General features: G+C 40.8%; 1 protein-coding gene across 2 annotated transcripts in view; it reads right to left on the bottom strand.

Annotated features, from left to right (window-relative positions):
- The window catches only part of CRMP1 (collapsin response mediator protein 1), a 73,676-nt gene that overhangs the window by 40,131 nt on the left and 15,490 nt on the right, over positions 1–18,055 (bottom strand). For both annotated transcript variants that reach the window (XM_031944240.1, XM_031944241.1), the window contains exons 2-3: positions 8,709–8,797; positions 1,601–1,785 (exon numbers count right to left, since the gene is read on the bottom strand). In XM_031944240.1, coding sequence (XP_031800100.1) covers positions 1,601–1,785; positions 8,709–8,797 — 274 coding nt within the window. The remainder of the gene's footprint in view (positions 1–1,600; positions 1,786–8,708; positions 8,798–18,055) is intronic.

The raw sequence follows: 18,055 nt of genomic DNA, 5'->3' as shown, positions 1-18,055 counted from the left end.
ACACATCTTCAGAGTGAGGAGTTTTGGACAGCTGAAAATGGATGGTAATGGAAGAAATGGGAGCTAAACAATGTGGGTTTCATAGAAAGCTACTGGAACAGAAAATAAAGTGTGGAAACATAGAGATTGAGAACAAAAATTTGGGTATAAGCCCAGTCCCCCCCATACATGTAAATCAGCAATGGGATTCATAAAAAGAAGGAAAAATGACACCCCCCCAAATCACACAGAATATAACACACTGAATAAATATTTCACAGATACACAGCAACCTGAAAACTCAATAAAAATAAATAGTAAGACAAGAAACTCTGAAGTGCATCCAGAAATATTGGAAGAACAAGAAGAAATACTTAATATCCAGAAAAAATATATATGATAAAAAATGCTAAGAATAATGAAAGTGAAAACCAAATCAGAATTTAGGGCAGAAAAAAAGAATACTAAAAAGAAAAACTTAAGAGAAATTAACATTCACAATTATTTAATTGAGGAAACTCAGTACATAGTGGATAGACAACAGTATCTAGAGACAGGAAATATACCTTTCTGAAGCCTCAGACACTTCCCAGCTGTGTGACCCTGGGCAAGTCATTTAATCCTGTTTGCCTGTTTCCTCATCTATTAAATGAGCTGGACAAGAAAATGACCAACCACTCCAGTATCTTTGCCAAGAAAAGTCTAAATGAGGTCACAAAGAGTTAGACATGTCTGAAATGACTGAAAAGCGAGAGTTACAATGTAGAAAACACAAAGCAAAATCCTTCTAAAGCTTGAGAAACAGAAGGACATATTTATAAGACAAGAACATAGATGTGAGGTACAATTTTACAGGTGTGATGTATGTGAGTTCTATATAATCACACTAATAATTTTGAATATAAAATATGCAGAGATGATTAGAGTCATAAGTCTTCCAGAAAAGAAAAGAAAAATTATACATCATGGTGCAAGAAAAAAAAAAGGAAAGTAATACATAGAAAAAAAGCATTGCCCATGAAGGGCAAAGAATGCCTTGAGATTCTATAGATTCCAAGTAGATTGTCAATCCCAATTTAAATCACTAACAAATGTTATAATTCAACTCCTGAATTTCTTTAAAAATGTTATTTATATATAAATATATAATCCATTTATACACAAATACACATGTGTGTACATAGATACATGTATTTATTTGTTTATATACACATATATGAGTATAAAAAGAAAAGATTTTCAAACAGCTGGGGAAAGCATTGTGAATAGGCCAGAACTATTCCTAATTTGTGAGAATTCAGATGAGAGATTGGAATAGAAAGCTCTGAAAAGCAACAGAGGTTATGTTACATCCTCAAGCAGCACATCCTGCAAAGGCAAAGCTAATCACCAAAAAATAAAAAATGGGCTTTCAATCAAAGAAATCTGAGATGAAATATGAAAGCAAGACTCGGCTTTATGTGTCCCCTTTCTGCCGACTAAGACAGTGGTTCTTCAAGAGAGATGCCACGGTAAAGAGAACTGATGCAAAATGGTTCTGACTTCTCGACTCTCGTTCTACTGCTGGGGAGGAGGACGCTTCAGGGACCCAGCCGCCCAAGGGATGAGCAGCAGTACTTACTGATCATAGTAGTGCCGCCGGCCAGGGCTGCTTTGGTGCCTTGGTAGAAGTCATCCACAGATGTCATTCCCTGGAAGGGCTTCTGTAAGTATGTGTTGACATCAATTCCTCCAGGGATAACCATCCTTCCATTGGCCTCAATAGTTTTCACTCCACCAGGAACTATTAGGTTTTCTCCTATTTGTCTATAGGACAAATAACAAAGATTGTCTCAGAATATCGAAGTAAAAAAAATCAGTTGATCAACAATATAATTTTTGATAGAATTACTGGAGAATGTCTCCATCATTTAGATGACCCCAAAGGAATACCACTGAATTCTGACTATATTTAAAGCACTTTTACACAAATTTAGTATCCTCTGTGATATAAATCCACAGACTTAGAGAAGAAAATGATTTAATTATTATTTTTTCCATTTTATGATTGATATTTTTTTTTCTAATTACATGTAAATATAATTTTTAACATTCATTTTAATAAAACTTTAAAGTCCAAGTTTTCTCCCTCTCTCCTCCTTAACCTATTCAGTATGTCCTGAACAAATGTTTATTGGATTGAATTCTCTCTCCCCAGTACAATGTTCCACTTAAAGGCAGACACGATACCATCTTTTTCCCCTTGTCATTCCCAGTACTTGGACAGATTAGGAAGTTAATGAATGTGGGTTTAATTAAATTGAATAAGAATAAAAACAGGAATAAATGGTTTAGCCTTGGCGAGGGGGTTAGGCAATGCATTGATAAAGCTCCAGGTACAGAAATACCTGAGTATATACCCCACATGTGCTTCTGGGAGATCATTCACAGCCAAGTGACAGACAGGGGTGAGGAGGAATGGAATACCAATACTGGGGTTCAGGTCGGGCTGCTGAGAGCTTGGATCAGTAGGAAAGGAAATCCAGAGTTCCAGGAGGCTTCAGGAATAGGGAAAGCTCATGCAAAAGCCCACTGGAGTCAAAACCCCGATCTAGGAAGACAATTTGGGCAGGTGAGTGCAGGAAAGATAGAAGAGCAGATAGGACAGAAGCAAAGGTACCAGGTAGGAGGCAAGTGATCTTGTCTAGGTGAGAAGTGAGAGGGGGTGGCTCTGTGAGTGGGAAGAAGGGACCAGATACGAGGAGAGCTTAGAAGAGTTGTAGTGGTTGGCTAATGGAAAGGAGTAAAGAGGAGGCAAAAACTGAGGATAATTACAAGGCTCATGAGAACTGGTCCTCTGTAGTCTCAACCCCCAGCATTTGCTTTCCCAACTCTTATTCCCGAAGCAATGAATGGAGAAAAGTCATCAGACTTTGGGGCTGCCTCCACAATCATAGAATCTTATCTACTGCTGAAGAATCCCTGATTTTGACCCCTGAGGGACCCATTGCCACTTCCCAAACCCAAACTCTGCTCTGTGTCTTCCTCTCTCAGCACGTTCTCACATCTTCCTGAAGCCCATCAGTGTGAACTTCTGCCTCTCCCCTGGGATGGAGGGAGACTGTGAGTGAAGGTCTGCATTCAAGGAAGAAGGGATGGAGAGAGAGTGAGGGAGAGCGGCAAGAGATGGACACCAGGAAGTCCAATAGGAATGGCCACGCCCAGAGCCTCCCTGCTGCTCTGGCCCAGGAGGCGCTGCCAGTATGAGGGAGCACAGCTCGACGGCAAGGGACACTCAGGGCACGTAGGGCTTGTTTACTGCAAAGTCTCCTTGGTACTCACCTACACCCTTGTGCAAAAAGCATCATCACAAAACGTTTCTCCCTAACAAGCCACAGGGGAAATTATCTATAAGCTGCCAAAGGGGAGGACTAAAGCTCTTCAAAGGAAGACATCATAGTCATTATATTGGCTTGAACCTCAGTTGGCTCATATGTAAAATGGGAATAATATCAACTCTATTTACACCATAGCATTGTTCTGAGGATCAAATGAGCTAAAGAACTCAAGCTATAACCCTGAAGAGCTAGATTAAAATAAGCTGTTGTCTCAATATTATTCCATATAACCTCCAATGCAAAAGGCAAACTGATGGCACTGGGGTGGTGCATTCTGGAGGGGTCTTCGGGTGGAAACTAATGGTGTGGTGAGTGGTCCCGGCCTCTCAGAACTTAGAGTCAGGGACATTCCCACCACCTACCTCGCAGGGCAGGGTGGGTGTGAGAGAACTGCTTTGGAAACCCATTAAACTTAGCTAAATAGGAACAACAATCATAGTAATTAGTAGTAGTACTCATCTCTTAGTACTAAGAATTCGCAGCTACTATTCTTTTTAAATCAATCCAGACATCACTGTGTGAGATGCTCTGGGGGTTGGGGGGTTGCAGAAAGAGCACAGAACTCAGTTTTAACTTCAAGGAAGCTCCTGTTTAGATGAGAAAGGATTGGTAACACTGAAAAGAAAGAGAGGATGTAGAATAGTAGTGGATACAGAGTTTGGGAAGTTAGGTTTAGACCTTGCTTCTGCTATTTTACTGCTTCTGTGTAAAGTCACTCCCCTTCCCTGTAACTCAGTTTCCCCATTTTTTAAAAGGAGAGTCTGTATGAGAAGATGTCTAAGGAGTCTTCTAGCTCTGGGTTCCATGATCCCAAGGGCCAAAGCAGGAGGAACCTCGTTTAGAGTGCTAGGCACAGAACCAGGAAGAGCTAAGAAAAAATTACTAGCTATGTGAGCCTGGGCAAGAAACTTAACCTCCTAGTGCCTCAGTTTCTTCGAATGTAAAATGGAAATAAAAAAAGCTCTTATCTCCCAGGGTAGTTTCGAGAACGAAAGGAGATATATTTATAAAATTATTAGTAAATTTTAGGCAGCTAGGTAGAAGATCAGAAAACCTGAGTTGTAATTCTGCCTTATATAGTTACCAGATATGGCCCTAGCCAACTCACTTAACCTTTATTTATCTCAGTCTACACAGTTGTAAAATAGGAATGATAATTGCATCTATTTCTTAAAGTCATTGTGAGGATCAAATGACAAAATATTTATAAAGCACATAGCACTATTCCTGGCACATAAAAAGCACTCAATGAATCTTTTCTTTCTTTCTTCTTTCCTTCCTTTCCTCTCTCCTTCCTTCCCTTTCATTTCCTTTCTTCCTTCCCTCCTTTTTTCCTTTCTTCCCTCCTTTTTTACTTCCTTCCCTTCTTCTTTACTTCATTCCATCCTTCCTTCCTTCTTTCTTTCTTTTCTTCCTTCCGTCCTTCTTCTTGTCCATCCCTACTCCTCCCTCCTTCCCTCCTTCCTTCCTTCCCTCCTTTCCCTTTCTCCCTTCCTTCCTTCCTTCTTTTAGGCATTCACAACATGGACTATAAGAGATTAAAGAAAGATACTTTGTGATTTGGAAATAATCAAGAACGGATGAAGGAAAGAGGAAAGGAGGGAAGCCTCCTAGGATAGACAGAATTTAGATCTGTAAAGAAGAAGAGGAAGTATTCAGACTTAGGGAATCGGAGCAACAAAGGCAAAGAGAACAAGCCTTTTTTTCCTGCAGATGATAATGGGGAAGCCAGCAAGCCTGGAAGTGAATATATGCTTGGGAGAGAGGAGCTGGGGAAAAGATAGACTGGAGAGGGGAGGTGAGCTAGCCCTAATTCCACTCATCATAATTAACATGTGTCATCCTGCCTCTGAGTCATTTTTAATGCAATCAAAATAAGCAAAGTTCCTAACCAAGCACTGACTTCTGAACTAAGGGACCAGATGGAGAGCCTGGTCATGAATTATGGATTGTCTTCAGAATTGCTCTGGGCATTTGGGAGGAGATCTAGAGAAATGAATTGGTTCATGTGGGCCTGGACCCTGCCAGTGTCAGGGTACATGGGGATCACCGCCACCATTGCCCAGAAGAAGCAGAGGATTCCTGGCAATTTGGGGGTGAGTTAAATGCCCCATCTTTTAGGAGAGATCTTGTTGAGTTCAGAAAACTCACACGAGATTGCTTCTCCTCTTTGGGGACTCTGCTCTTAAAAAGAATGAGTACGTTCCCTGAACTTCAGGTTATATGGAACTTCTCTTCCATTGCCTGGACTTTTTAGCTCAGGACTCAGGGACTCTGCCCCATCCTCCTCTATGTTTCCTGGAACAATCAGCACAGAGTCATCCATCCATCCATCCATCCATCCATCCATCCATATGTGTGTGTGTGTGTGTGTGTGTGTATATATATATATATATATATATATAAATCATTTATCTATTTGTTTAACCTGTTAAATGAATGAATCCATTAATTAATTAATCAATTAACTGAGCTATTCCTGCTATCTCAAATAGTTCACATCATTATAATGGATCATATATATATATATATATATATATATATATATATATATATATATATTTTTTTGTTTTTTTTTTGTTTTGATCATATATATATATATATATATATATATATATATATATATATATATTTAATTGTACTTATTAAGTTTGATTTTCCAAATAACACAACAGAGTCATACTATGAAGTCAATGGGCATCCTGGAGGGAACTGATGTGAATTGAATGACATGAGTTTTAATTTTTCTGAGTGGTCAATAGTCCAATTGTTCAGTCATTTTCAATTGTGTCCAACTCTTCTTGATGCCATTTGAGGTTTTCTTGACAAAGATACTGGAATAGTTTGGCATTCCCTTCTTCAGCTCATTTTACAGGTGAGGAAACTGAGGCAAACAGGTCACACAACTAATGTCAGAAGCTAGATTTGAATGAATCCAGGAAGAAGAGTTTTCCTCATTCAGGACTGGCACTCTGTGCTCTATGGGACCACCTAGCCACTGGGCAAAGGACTGAAGGTGGGAAGCCTAAAGTATGGATTAGCAAGTAGGGAGTAAAGGGGGGCGGTCTTTTGGGAAGCTATTGTGTCAGCTCAACTGAGTCATGATAACTTCCTCTACCCAGGTGGTGAGTGTGGGGATGGAATCAGGATATTTGCAATGCTCTAGCAGGTTGTCTGTCTTAGTCTGGATTATCAGTTTAGCCCGAGATGCAGGGAATCATGAAAGGAAGTGAGCAGTACAACATGTTGGTGAACAAAGGGCCTCCTAGGAATTGACTTCTTCTCTGCCAGACCTTAATCTGCAAATTCTGCCAAATTCCTCCAGCCCTGTGAAGCACAATGTGCTTATGTCATATTTGTAATCCTGTTTGTCCAAGCTTCTAAAGGTATCAGGCTCATTTTGCTTGTTTGTGCTTTTTTACATTTTATTTTTAACTTTTGGGATAATACAAGGATTTTTATAACATAATACGATAAATGCTTCTAATAAATTGTACCTCTAATCTTAAGGAAGTTAGATGTTATGGTGGGTAAAGTGTTGGGCCTTGAGTCAGGAAGACTCTTCTTCCTAAATTCAAATCTGGCTTCAGACACATTATCTTTGGGATTCTGCATAAGTCATTTAACTCTTTTTGCCTCAATTTCCTTATCTGTAAGTGAGCTGAAGAAGCAGCTGGCAAACCACTTCAGGATCTCTGCCAAGAAAACCCCAACAGGGGTCATGAAGAGGACCACAGGACTGAAAAGAATTGAACAATTCCTAATTTTCTTACCAGCTTTATCCTATTGTTTGTTCTTCTGTATTCCTCTGTCTTCCATTATATTTACTTTTGGACATTTCTTTTTACTCTCTACTAGATTCTAAATGTCTACAGAGTGGTAACAATGTCAAATCCATCTGTATATTTACCTCTGCATATAGCACAATAGCCCACATCTAGCAGGCCCTCAATAAATAGTCATTAATTTGACTTCCCTTTGATGCAATTATTTCTTTCCGTTGAGTCATCATGGAATCCCCAGAACCAGAAAATGGCTTCTTATGCTGATATCTCTGACTTGGATCACACACAACACTCCCTTCTTTTTCATCCTCACTTGGATTCCCCAGGTAATTCTTAGTCTCTTCCTAGACCAGGAAATTTCATCCCCCTGGACACCAACTGTAGTTCCTAAAGAGTCAATCTCTAAGAGAGAGCCATATCTGCTATTATAAACATGAGCAATTCTTTAATTTGTTTTCCTGATATGCAAATGAGAAAGAAAAAAAAAACTGAATATCATATCACCCAGCCTCAATTGCTCAATCTTGCTTACTTGGATCCCTGGGTAATTCTTAGTCTCTTCCTAGTCAAATATAGACCAGGAAATGCCATCCCCCCTGGACACCAACTGTAGTTCCTAAAGAGTCAATCGCTAAGAGAATCCATCTATGCTGTTATAAACACTGGCAATTCTTTAATTTGTCTTCTTGATACGCATATGGGGAAACAACAACAACAACAACAACTGAGCATCACATTGCCCAACCTCAATCACCTCCCCATAGCTTTGAGTCACTCCACAGATTTTTGGATGTCAATGAAAGGACCAAAAGCGTAAAAGCCGGAGAGATAGCCAACCCCCGTTCTAATATATTCAAATTGTCCAATCTATGTGTTTTTTGCCCTATAACCCTGACAGTCATTTCCATAAATAATAACAACCACATTCTACCCGCAATGACAAATTGTCCTGAATCATTTCTAATTCTTCATTTCTAATGTCAACAAAAAATAAATATAGGTATTCATCTAAATACTAGTCTAAGTAAAAAAAAAATTAGTTTTACATACATACTTTTATCCATCTATAGGAATTTATATATACATATAAGCATGTGTACATGCTCATTTACACATACACGTGTACATAACACTTGCATGTGTATATGTGGAACCTTTTATATCTATCTATATGTAGCTTACATATATGGTATACATACATATAGTAATGTATCTTAAGTAAATTAGAATTCAAGAATACATATATATATATATATATATATATATATATAACATGTATCACTATATTATACTTATGCATGCACATATGAATATATATAAACATGGGTATATGTTCACATGGACATACTTGTGTATACACACACAGAGACACAGACCCCTGCGTGTGGTAGTGTTTGCATAAACATACAATGATTAAGTAAACTAGAGTTCAGGAATTATATATACATATATATACATTACAGATACAATTTATATATGTGTATGTGTATGTATATATATCATACACATATATAACACTGAACTAAATCAGAAAAATTATCAAAGTATTCTGTTTTGGCCAACTAACTTTATAAGTCCATCTTCCAAATAGAGGTCTGCATAGAAGGATTGGTCGTCATTGATAATTCTTCCTCCTTTAATGAGTAGCCGGTCACTCTGGAAAAAAAAAAAAGAGCAAAGGAGATAATGTAACTGGGGCAGGAAGCTAATAAGCATTTATTTAAGTCACCTTAATCTGAAAAGTCTTGCAAATCTTTACTTCAGTGCCAGAGCACCATCAAAAGAGCAAATGGGACAAGTTTGCATCTTGCAAATAAAGGCTTCCTCATTCTTTGTCTGAGATCACCCTCCACTCTCCCTTCTCTGAACTTTTGTACTCACAAGTCAGAATCGCATCAAATTACATTTCAGAGAACATATAAGGGGCCTTAAAACACAGAACATCAGAAGTCAGAGCTGGAGTTCAAAGGACATAAATCAGAAAATGCTAATTCAAAAGGCATAGAATGTTAGAGCTAGAAGAGATCTTCTAGCTCTTAGAAATGATCTATTATAACCCTTAACCCCCAACCCTCCATCTTGCTTTATGTGAAAAAGCACACAGGATATGTGGAAACCGTCAAACACTCTAGAGAACAAAATGAACATAATTAGGCAGGAAATAAGGATAGAAACATAGGTTGGTGTTGGATTGTGGAGGATCTTGAATGCTGTTCAAGGATATAATCATTTTATTTTTGTTAACCATTTTGTTACCATTTTGTTAATGGTATATTTATTTATTTTACTAGTAATTTTTATTAACATGTCGATGCTCTTTTATTAATGCTTATTAATAAATAGCCCACAATTTATTGGTAAAATTTGTTTTTTAAAAGAAAGAGTAAATACTGGCCTGATCCTCAGAAAATGGAGTTAGAAAAAAGTCTCCAGTGTATTGGATGGCAGAATATTTTTTAAAAAGCATATGGACAAATTTTCACAGGTTGAGATGACCTGAGTGGCTTATTATGGACATGGTGGAATGGGTCTTATTTGCACAAAGACATATCCACTGGAGTGACAGCTTAGAATCATTCTAGTAGGTGAGCATCCTGATGATTAATGACAAGGACTCTACCACCAGTGGACTCAGGGGCCCTCAGATTCCACAATCTTCCTAGCAGGGATGAGGAACTAAAGCTCTTCTTTCTTTAAACCACTTGAGTTCATGCCCTTTCAGCACTCACTGCTAGGAATATTCTAATTCCTACTTTTACTACCCCTATTGCTACTGCTATTACTACCATTACTGCTCCTCCTCCTACTGTTATTGCTACTACTATTATTGCTGCTGCTGTTCCTCTTCCTCCTGCTATACTGCTATACTACTATTTTACTACTACTACTACTACTACTACTACTACTACTACTACTACTACTACTACTACTACTACTGCTATACTACTATTGCTGTTACTATTACACTACTACTACTATTACTACTACACTACTACTACTTTACTCCTTCTCCTCCTCCTATTGCTTCTGTTGCTTCTACTACTGCTGCTACTGCTACTGCTACTGCTAGAATTTATATAGCACTTTTAAGACTTACAAAGCCGATCTTTTGATCTTTATAACAACTCTGGGGAGTGTATATTATTCTTTCTGAATTCAAATCTGACCTCAAACACTTGCTAGCTGGGTGATAGTGGGCTAGTCACCTAACCTTTCTTGCCTCAGTTCCTCATCTACAAAATGAGCTGGAGAAGGAAATGACAAACCCTCCAGGACCTCTGGACCCCAGATGGGGGAATGAAGAGATGAACACAATTGAACAACTCAACGACAATTTTACAGATGAGGAAACTGAGGTGAAGAGCATTTACCCGGCTTGCCAAGGATGCATTGCAATGAGCTATCTTAGAGACGTTTTGAATTCAGGTCTTTTTTATTCCAGATCCAGGACTCTATTGACTGAACTAATTAGTTCCTAGTGAAGCTCAACTACCAAATCCCCAAGGAAATCAATGATCAAAAGGCCACGATTGTATCAAACTATTTTATCAGCCCCTTTTGTGCACCATACAACTGAAAATGGAGTCCATGAGTGTCATTGGGTAGACTGTCTAACAGCCCGGGCACATGAATGTAATGGAGTGCCAACTGGACATCTCACATTCAATCCTTGATGTATAAAAATTTTCCTGATGCACTTTATGTTGCTCTGTTTGATCCTCCCAATAGCCCTGGGAGCAGGAACACAGGTGCTACCATTCCCATTTTATGGAGGAAGAAGCAGAAGAGCCAGTCTGCAAAGAGTTTGGCCTAAAGAAGGTCACAGAGAATTAAGCAGTGAACTTGGGAATGGGTCTCCAGCCCCATGGTCCAGGACTTCTCCTGCCAGGCCACGTCATACCTTCTGAGCCAAGGTAATACAAATATTCAAAGCCTGAAGGCTCGATACTGGGAGCCATCTTGTCCAGTTCACGCATTTTACAGATGAGAAAACTGAACCCCAGGAAATTATTCAGCAAGTCCCCCATCCACCTGCAGGGCCTCTGGATCCATATGTGTAGGCAGACACAAAGGAACCTTTGAGGTTCCTCCCAGCTCCCAAGTCCTCACCCCATGATCCTAGTTATCAGAACACACGGAAACAACAAGATTCCTGATTTGGGAGGTCCAAAAAGAGCAGAGAAGAGGAGAATGGCCATCCACTTCCTTCGGCTGGCTGTCCACCTCCTTCAGCCGGCATCCACCTCCATCAGCTGGCGTCCACCTCCTTCCGCCAGCCATTCCACCTCCTTCAGCCAGCCGTCCACCTTTCAGCCGGCTGCTGACTAAAAGTCCCACAATTAACCCTGGCAAGCTGGAGAAAACGCAAAGAAAAGAGCACATGGGAGCTGCTGACTAATAGCCCTGAGCCGCATCTTCTCCTTGCCCTTGGAAAGGCTTCTAGCCCCTGGCTTCTCTCTGATCCCCAGTGAGGCGTGAGATTAGAAGGGCCCTTGGGGCCTCCTTTCTGGGTGCCTGGAAGGAAAGCCCCTGATCTAGTTCCTCCCTTGGAGAAAGAGAGGATGATGTCATGGTTAGGGTGCTGAAGAAGGGGCAAGTCATGGGCCCTTTTGGAGCCTCAGTTTTGTCATCTGGAAAACAAGCAGTCAGACTTCTTGAGCAGAAAGCTTCCCTTCACCTCTAAATCTCCGACCCAAATTGTCCCAGACTTAGTTCCTGGGGGACACAGAGAAGGCACTTTTCTCTTCCAAATGATTTCTCCTTCTGGCTTAATGCCTTGCCCTTCTGCTTCCCTTCCCCCACAATGATCCTATGGGTGTTTGCCAAGTGGATAATCCCAGGGACAGAGGGAACTATATAAAGCACCATAGAAAACTGAGCTGTCGCCCTCCTCCCCCTCCTCCTCCCCAGTAGCAGCCGCCAGCACCAGCCTCATGGTGCCAAATGAGCCGCCTCCAGCCTGCCCTGCACTGGTGGGCCCTTTCACCAGGGGGCTTGCTGACGTCACTTTCCTCAAAGCCAAACACTATGTTCTCCCCAGACAAGAGGAAACAAGGAACCTCTCCTTGTCGCCACATTGCAATTACCCACCATGCCCCCGTCCTGGCAAGAAAGAAAATCGCTTTCTTGCAGGGTACTTTTGTTCTCTTAATAAACATTTGTTTTTATGCTGAATACAGTTTAAGAAAATCAACACCATCCTTTAAGGCTGCAGGAAGGCTCCTGCTGTGACCCTGTCTGTTCCCAAGGAAAGAAAGTCCCAGTACTCGGGCCTGAGATGTTTGATCAGTTCTGGACGCTGGTACCTCAAGATTTCCAGTATCTGGAATTTCCTCCTTGAATGTCCTCTCCCCACATACAAACAGTAACACTTCTCAATGCTTTAGCAGATGCTTTTATGACTTATAAAGTGAAAGAAAGAGACAGAAAGAAAAATAAAAACAAGGACAAATAAAAAGAAAGAGAGGAAGAATGGGAGACTATCGGAAAGGGACAGAGAAAGAGAGGGAGAAAGAAAGAAAAGAGAAAAGGATGGGAAAGAAGGAAGGAAGGAAGGAAGGAAGGAAGGAAGGAAGGAAGGAAGGAAGGAAGGAAGGAAGGAAGGAAGAAAGAAGGGAGGGAGGGAGGGAAGGAGGGAGGGAAACAGAGAGAAAGGGAGGGAGAGAGGGAGGGAGAAAGGGAGAGAGAGAGGGAGGGAGGGAGGGAAAAATAATTCCTACACATGGGCCAAATCTAGAGCTCCTTGGCCAATCAGTAACTATTTTGAAGCACATAACCTTTTCCGAGCACTGAGCTAGGTGTGGGAATACAAACATAGAAGTGACACCATCCCTGATCCCAAGGATCTTACATCCTACTTGAGGAAGTGAGGTAGAAACCAAATATAGTGGAAATGGTGCCAGAATCCAAACAACTTGGATTCAAATTCTAACTGCCAGTTGTTATGCATGTGATGTTGGATAAATCAATTAATGTCTTAGAACTTTAGTTTCACATCAGAAGGATCCTCAATCACAGATAAGTAAATATAGAATATTAAAAAAAAACAAGTAAAAAGGGGGACAGTGATTAATAACTTAATCCTTAATAACTAAAGGATTCAAAAAAAAGATCTCTTAAAAGAGAGGGTCCTTCAGCCAAACTTTGAGTGGAGTTAGGGACTCTGAGGTCAGAAAGCGGGCGTTTTGGATCTGGGAAACAGCTTAGCCCAGGCTACTGCCAGACACAAAGGGGAATCAGAAGGAAATAATCAAATCACATCCACTCTACTGAAGAGGGAGGCTGCAAAAATGTAATTCAACTAAATAAACTTTTTTTAGATGCCTAGTGAATTAGGCTGATAGTTTCATTGAGGACTAAGGCCCACTGGATAAGGGAGGACAAGGCAAACTCACACTTCCTTTATTCAGAGGTCTCTTTTCTGACAGCCTCACCAATCTGGAAGACTGCCAAAAGCCAGGAGGACTCAAAAGAGGTCAGTGATCAAGCAAAATAGCTGTCACATAAACTCACCCATCATCGGCTCTGTGTGCTCTTTCTGCCAAAATCTAGAGCAGATTCTGGTCTATTGGCTTAAGGCTTCAGTCACTGCCTCCATCATCCTCTAACCCAAATCAAGTCAATAGTGAGTTTGCATAATGATATACAAACAAAAGGAATTCATAAAATCTATTTGGAAAATCAAGAGTGAGAGAAAAAATCAGTCACCCCACATTATTTATCCAGTACCTGTTTGTGGGAAAACCAGTGACCCTTTATCAATTATAGGTTCTTTGCTGAAAGGTACTGTTAAGGTGGTCAGGGTAGGAAGACATCACAGGATCATAGATTTTGAATTGAAGAGAAACATAGGATTTGTTTGGTCCAATCCCCTCATTTGCTAAATGAGGCTTTGGAGACCCACAGGGCTTAGCTGCCTTGTCCAAGGTGACCCAGTGGAAAGTCACAAAGCTGGAGTTTGTACCTTGCTTTTTCTGGTTCCATTCTCCACTTCTCATTCTTTTACACTCAGAGGATTATTAGGGCTAGGAGCAAAGAAACAAGAGTGGGCTCTTGATTGAGTTTTGCATGCATTAGCCAGAGTAAGTCGCCATCAGAGTGTATATATAATATTGATCTCTCCCCCCCCCCCGCAGTGTGAACATTGCTCTAAGACTATTTATTGGCACTGTGGTTTCCATGTCCGAGCCCCATCTTTCATTTGGTCTCTGAGCTCAAGAGAGGATAATGAAATTGCATTTGTTCTTTTTAAAGGGTTGCTTGCTCCCTTCTGGGAACTTTCTCTTACCCTTGCACTGAAATCCCATCTTGGATACGTTCATGAAGAGGCAGGCCATGGAAAAAAGGACTCATTCCTTGCTTTCCATGTACCCTTGACCCCTATACCTGCCTCTGTACATTTTTTTCTGGATGAAGCAAACAGGAATCCTCTTCCTCTTCTCTACCACGAACCTGCCTATTGTTCAAGGTCTAGCTCATCCCACAGATCTCCCTGAAGTCTTTAATCTTACTGTGATGTTCCTTGAACTTCCTGTTCCCTTCCTTAAACTTCTAGAGCAATCACCTCCCAGGCTGTAACAGTTCCACACTTCATTTCATGCTGATATATTTTAGTGCCTTTTTCCTCCTTGAGAGTCTCCTATCTTCAAGCGTTCTTAACAGGAAGGATTTTTTCTTCTTTCTTCCATCAAAACAGCTAGGATGAGGCAGACCATACACCTAGTAGGCTTATCCCCATCCCCATGTCATCCAGGAAATCACCATTGTTGAGTCTCAGCTCTGCTCCCTTCTGCTTGGGCACTTCCCTTTCCTGAACCTGTTTCCTCACCTCTAAAAGGAGGGAATTAAATTGGGTAATCTCTAAGGTCCCTTTTAGCTCTAAATCCTATGATTCTATGAGCCCATTGGGAAGCAAAATTGATCTTTTTTTGAGTATCCAAAACATGACACAAGTTTTCTTGGGGTTTTGTTTTAATCTCAGGAGGGAGAAAACTGCCACTTCTCAGTCACTCTGAGTCTTTGGACCATTTTTACTTACTGTGGGCACAGTTCTAATCAGTCTGGGAAACTGATGCTCCAGTCCCCAGTAGATTAGATGCACTAGAGAAAAATCAGGGCAAGGGTAAAAGGGGCCAGGAAAAGCCCCCCTACAAAGCAAGAGTTGATAACTTGCCCATGAAGAAATCAGCAATACAATGGAATGAGTTCTGAGCCTGTGGCTTGGAAAACTGGGTCCCCATCACCACTTGTTCTAGCTGTCTGATCATGACTACTCAAACTCACTGACATTCAGTTTCCTCATCTGTAAAATCAGGACAGGATCCTGGCTTTAGACTTGAAAGGGACCTTGCCATTTTTCTCTTATAATCTGCATGGAATTGCAGCCCTCCTGTGATAATAGCTATGTGTCTACTAACAAAATCGCAAAGGCGGGGTGCCCGGTCATGCCTTTCCTGCTGAATGGCAAATTACAGGTGTAGCGCTGTCGTGGGATGGAAAGTGAGTTTGTGAACCAAGATGGCTTCCAATGAGGAGGCTGGGCTAAGCCCTTGTAAAAAGCAGGGGGAGAACGGCAGGCACGCATCCACTTCGGAAATCTGAGGAACCCTCACCCAAAAATGAGGACTTGCTTGGAACAATGATCAAAGGAGACCGTCCAGTAGAAATGGATCAATTATTCACTGACAAAGTCAAAGAAGAAGAGAGAATCCCTACTCCACATTCAAGAGAATTTTTTAAGTGCAGAGGTCTAAGGCAGGCCCTGAAGAACAAATACAAGAAAAAAGTTTGAGAACTGAAAGAGACTTTATCAGTCATCTGGTCCCCATCTTCATTTTTTTAAGATGAGGGGAAAAAAGAAGCAAGGAGGATGAAGTGAAGATCACACATCATTACAAAAAGGGCTCTAATGTAAATCCTAGCCTTTTGATACCAAACCCAACATGCTCTTTCCACCTCACTACCCCCCTGGAGTGTACGGTCCAGGAGGCATAAAAGCAATAGTACTTTCCATTTCTGTAACACATTTTATGGCCACAAAGTATTTGATGAAAATTATATGATTTGATCCCCAAAACAGCTTTCCAAGGTTTGCACAACAAGATTCACTATTCTTGTTAGTAGGACTATCACTGAGGCTAAGAGGTGGAAGGATACATAGATAGGAAAGCCAGGTCTTCTCACTTTGATTTTACTGGTTTTTTCACCACATCGTGCTTGACATTTACTTAAATAAAGAGAACCCAAGTCAGAATATGGCCGATGCATCAGAGAAATCTCAACGAGTCAAAGAACTATATGCATTCAGAGAATGAAGTATTTTCTGGCCAGAGTATGGTTGGGGCTGAAAATGGGAGGAGGACTACTAGAAAAATATGAGGAAAACTTGTAAAATTGGGAGGTTTCAAATCCAATAAGGTGTTACAGCCCCAGATTTCTGACAGCCATTGTTCTATAAACAATGCAATTTTTATTTGGACTTTGCATCCAACAACAGATTCAAATCCCAAATCTGCCACTTACTCACTAAATGAGCATGTTAAGAAGGAAAAAAAACAAGTATTTATTGCTTGTAATATGTCAGACAGTGTGCTAATTGCTTTACAAATATTACCTCATTCATATGATGCTCACTCACAAAGATCCTGGGAGGTAGGTACTATTATTATCCTGATTTTACAGTTGAGAAAAGGAAAGCTGACCAGTTAGTGACTTGCCCAAGAATCATTCTGCTATTAAATGTCTGACACCAAATTTGAAATCTGCATTCTCTCCAGTCTCAGTGTTCCACCCACTGCTCTACCTAGCTGCCATTGGGAGAGCTAGAGTCACATTTCATACTATTTTTTCCTCCCCCCTCGCCCAGTTTGTCTTCCTGCCTTGTCACCTGCTGAACCTTTTATGCAAGACTTGAAACATAGGAGGTTATCAGTTAATATTTATTATTGCTTTGTTTTAATTCATTCCATTAGCAAAAACATGCTTTGCTATTCTTCTGTTTGCTCCCTGATGCTCCATTTCCATCTTGTTACTTTTCTACTCAAAAACCATCAGAACTTCCCAACTTCCTACCAAAGAAAGGATGAGGCGCTTATTGTAGCATCAAAGCCCTCTTCGGTCTGACCTGAGTCTCGTTTTCCAACCTTGAGATACACTTCTGCCCTTCATTTCTTCTGAATTCCAGCTGGATTGAATTGTGTCCATCTCCTGCCTCCACTATTTTCACATCTCCATTCAAGCTATCTACCATGGCTGGGACAGCCTCCCTCCATCTCACCTCTGTCCAGCTCCTTACGTTCCCTCTTTCTTTCATGGTCTAGCCCAAGACCTGTCTTTTCTCTGAACCCTTCCATCTTCCTCTCCTTCCATTTCTCATGCATCATCATCCCTGGGCCTCATAGGGCCACATTCTCTTCAATCATGCTGATCGGCATCTCTCTCTTTGCACCCCAAACTCCCAATAGGCTGTAAATTCCTTAAGAGTGGTGTCGATGGCTTATTTGTGTTTGGATCCACCATCCTGAGTGAGATGCTTCACACCATATAATGAGTTCTTAATGTTAACTGAAAGAAGTAAAGAAGCATGTGCCCTCTTCCTTAAAGCCCTCCCTGAATTCATCATCTAGAAATTCGCTCACCTTCCACAGATCTTTCACCAAATACTTCGTTCCTCTTTCAATATAGACCTACCTCATTCTACTTTGTATTATACTGCTCTGTGCTCCCAGGGTCACCTCTTCATATGGACTGCCCAGGGCTTGTTGGCATGGACTATGACTTCAGGGCCCCTTTCTGAGAGCCCTGCCCAGAACAGGCTTTGGCCACATTTCCAGGTAAAGTCAGATCTTTAAAGATTCTACCTCACACAGTCTGATAACTGATGAAAATCATGTGCTAATTTATGTGACAACTGGT

Source organism: Sarcophilus harrisii, chromosome 6 (genome assembly GCF_902635505.1).
Source record: "Sarcophilus harrisii chromosome 6, mSarHar1.11, whole genome shotgun sequence".
NCBI classification, from domain to species: Eukaryota; Metazoa; Chordata; class Mammalia; order Dasyuromorphia; family Dasyuridae; genus Sarcophilus; species Sarcophilus harrisii.
This window is presented reverse-complemented; position numbering and strand designations above follow the sequence as displayed.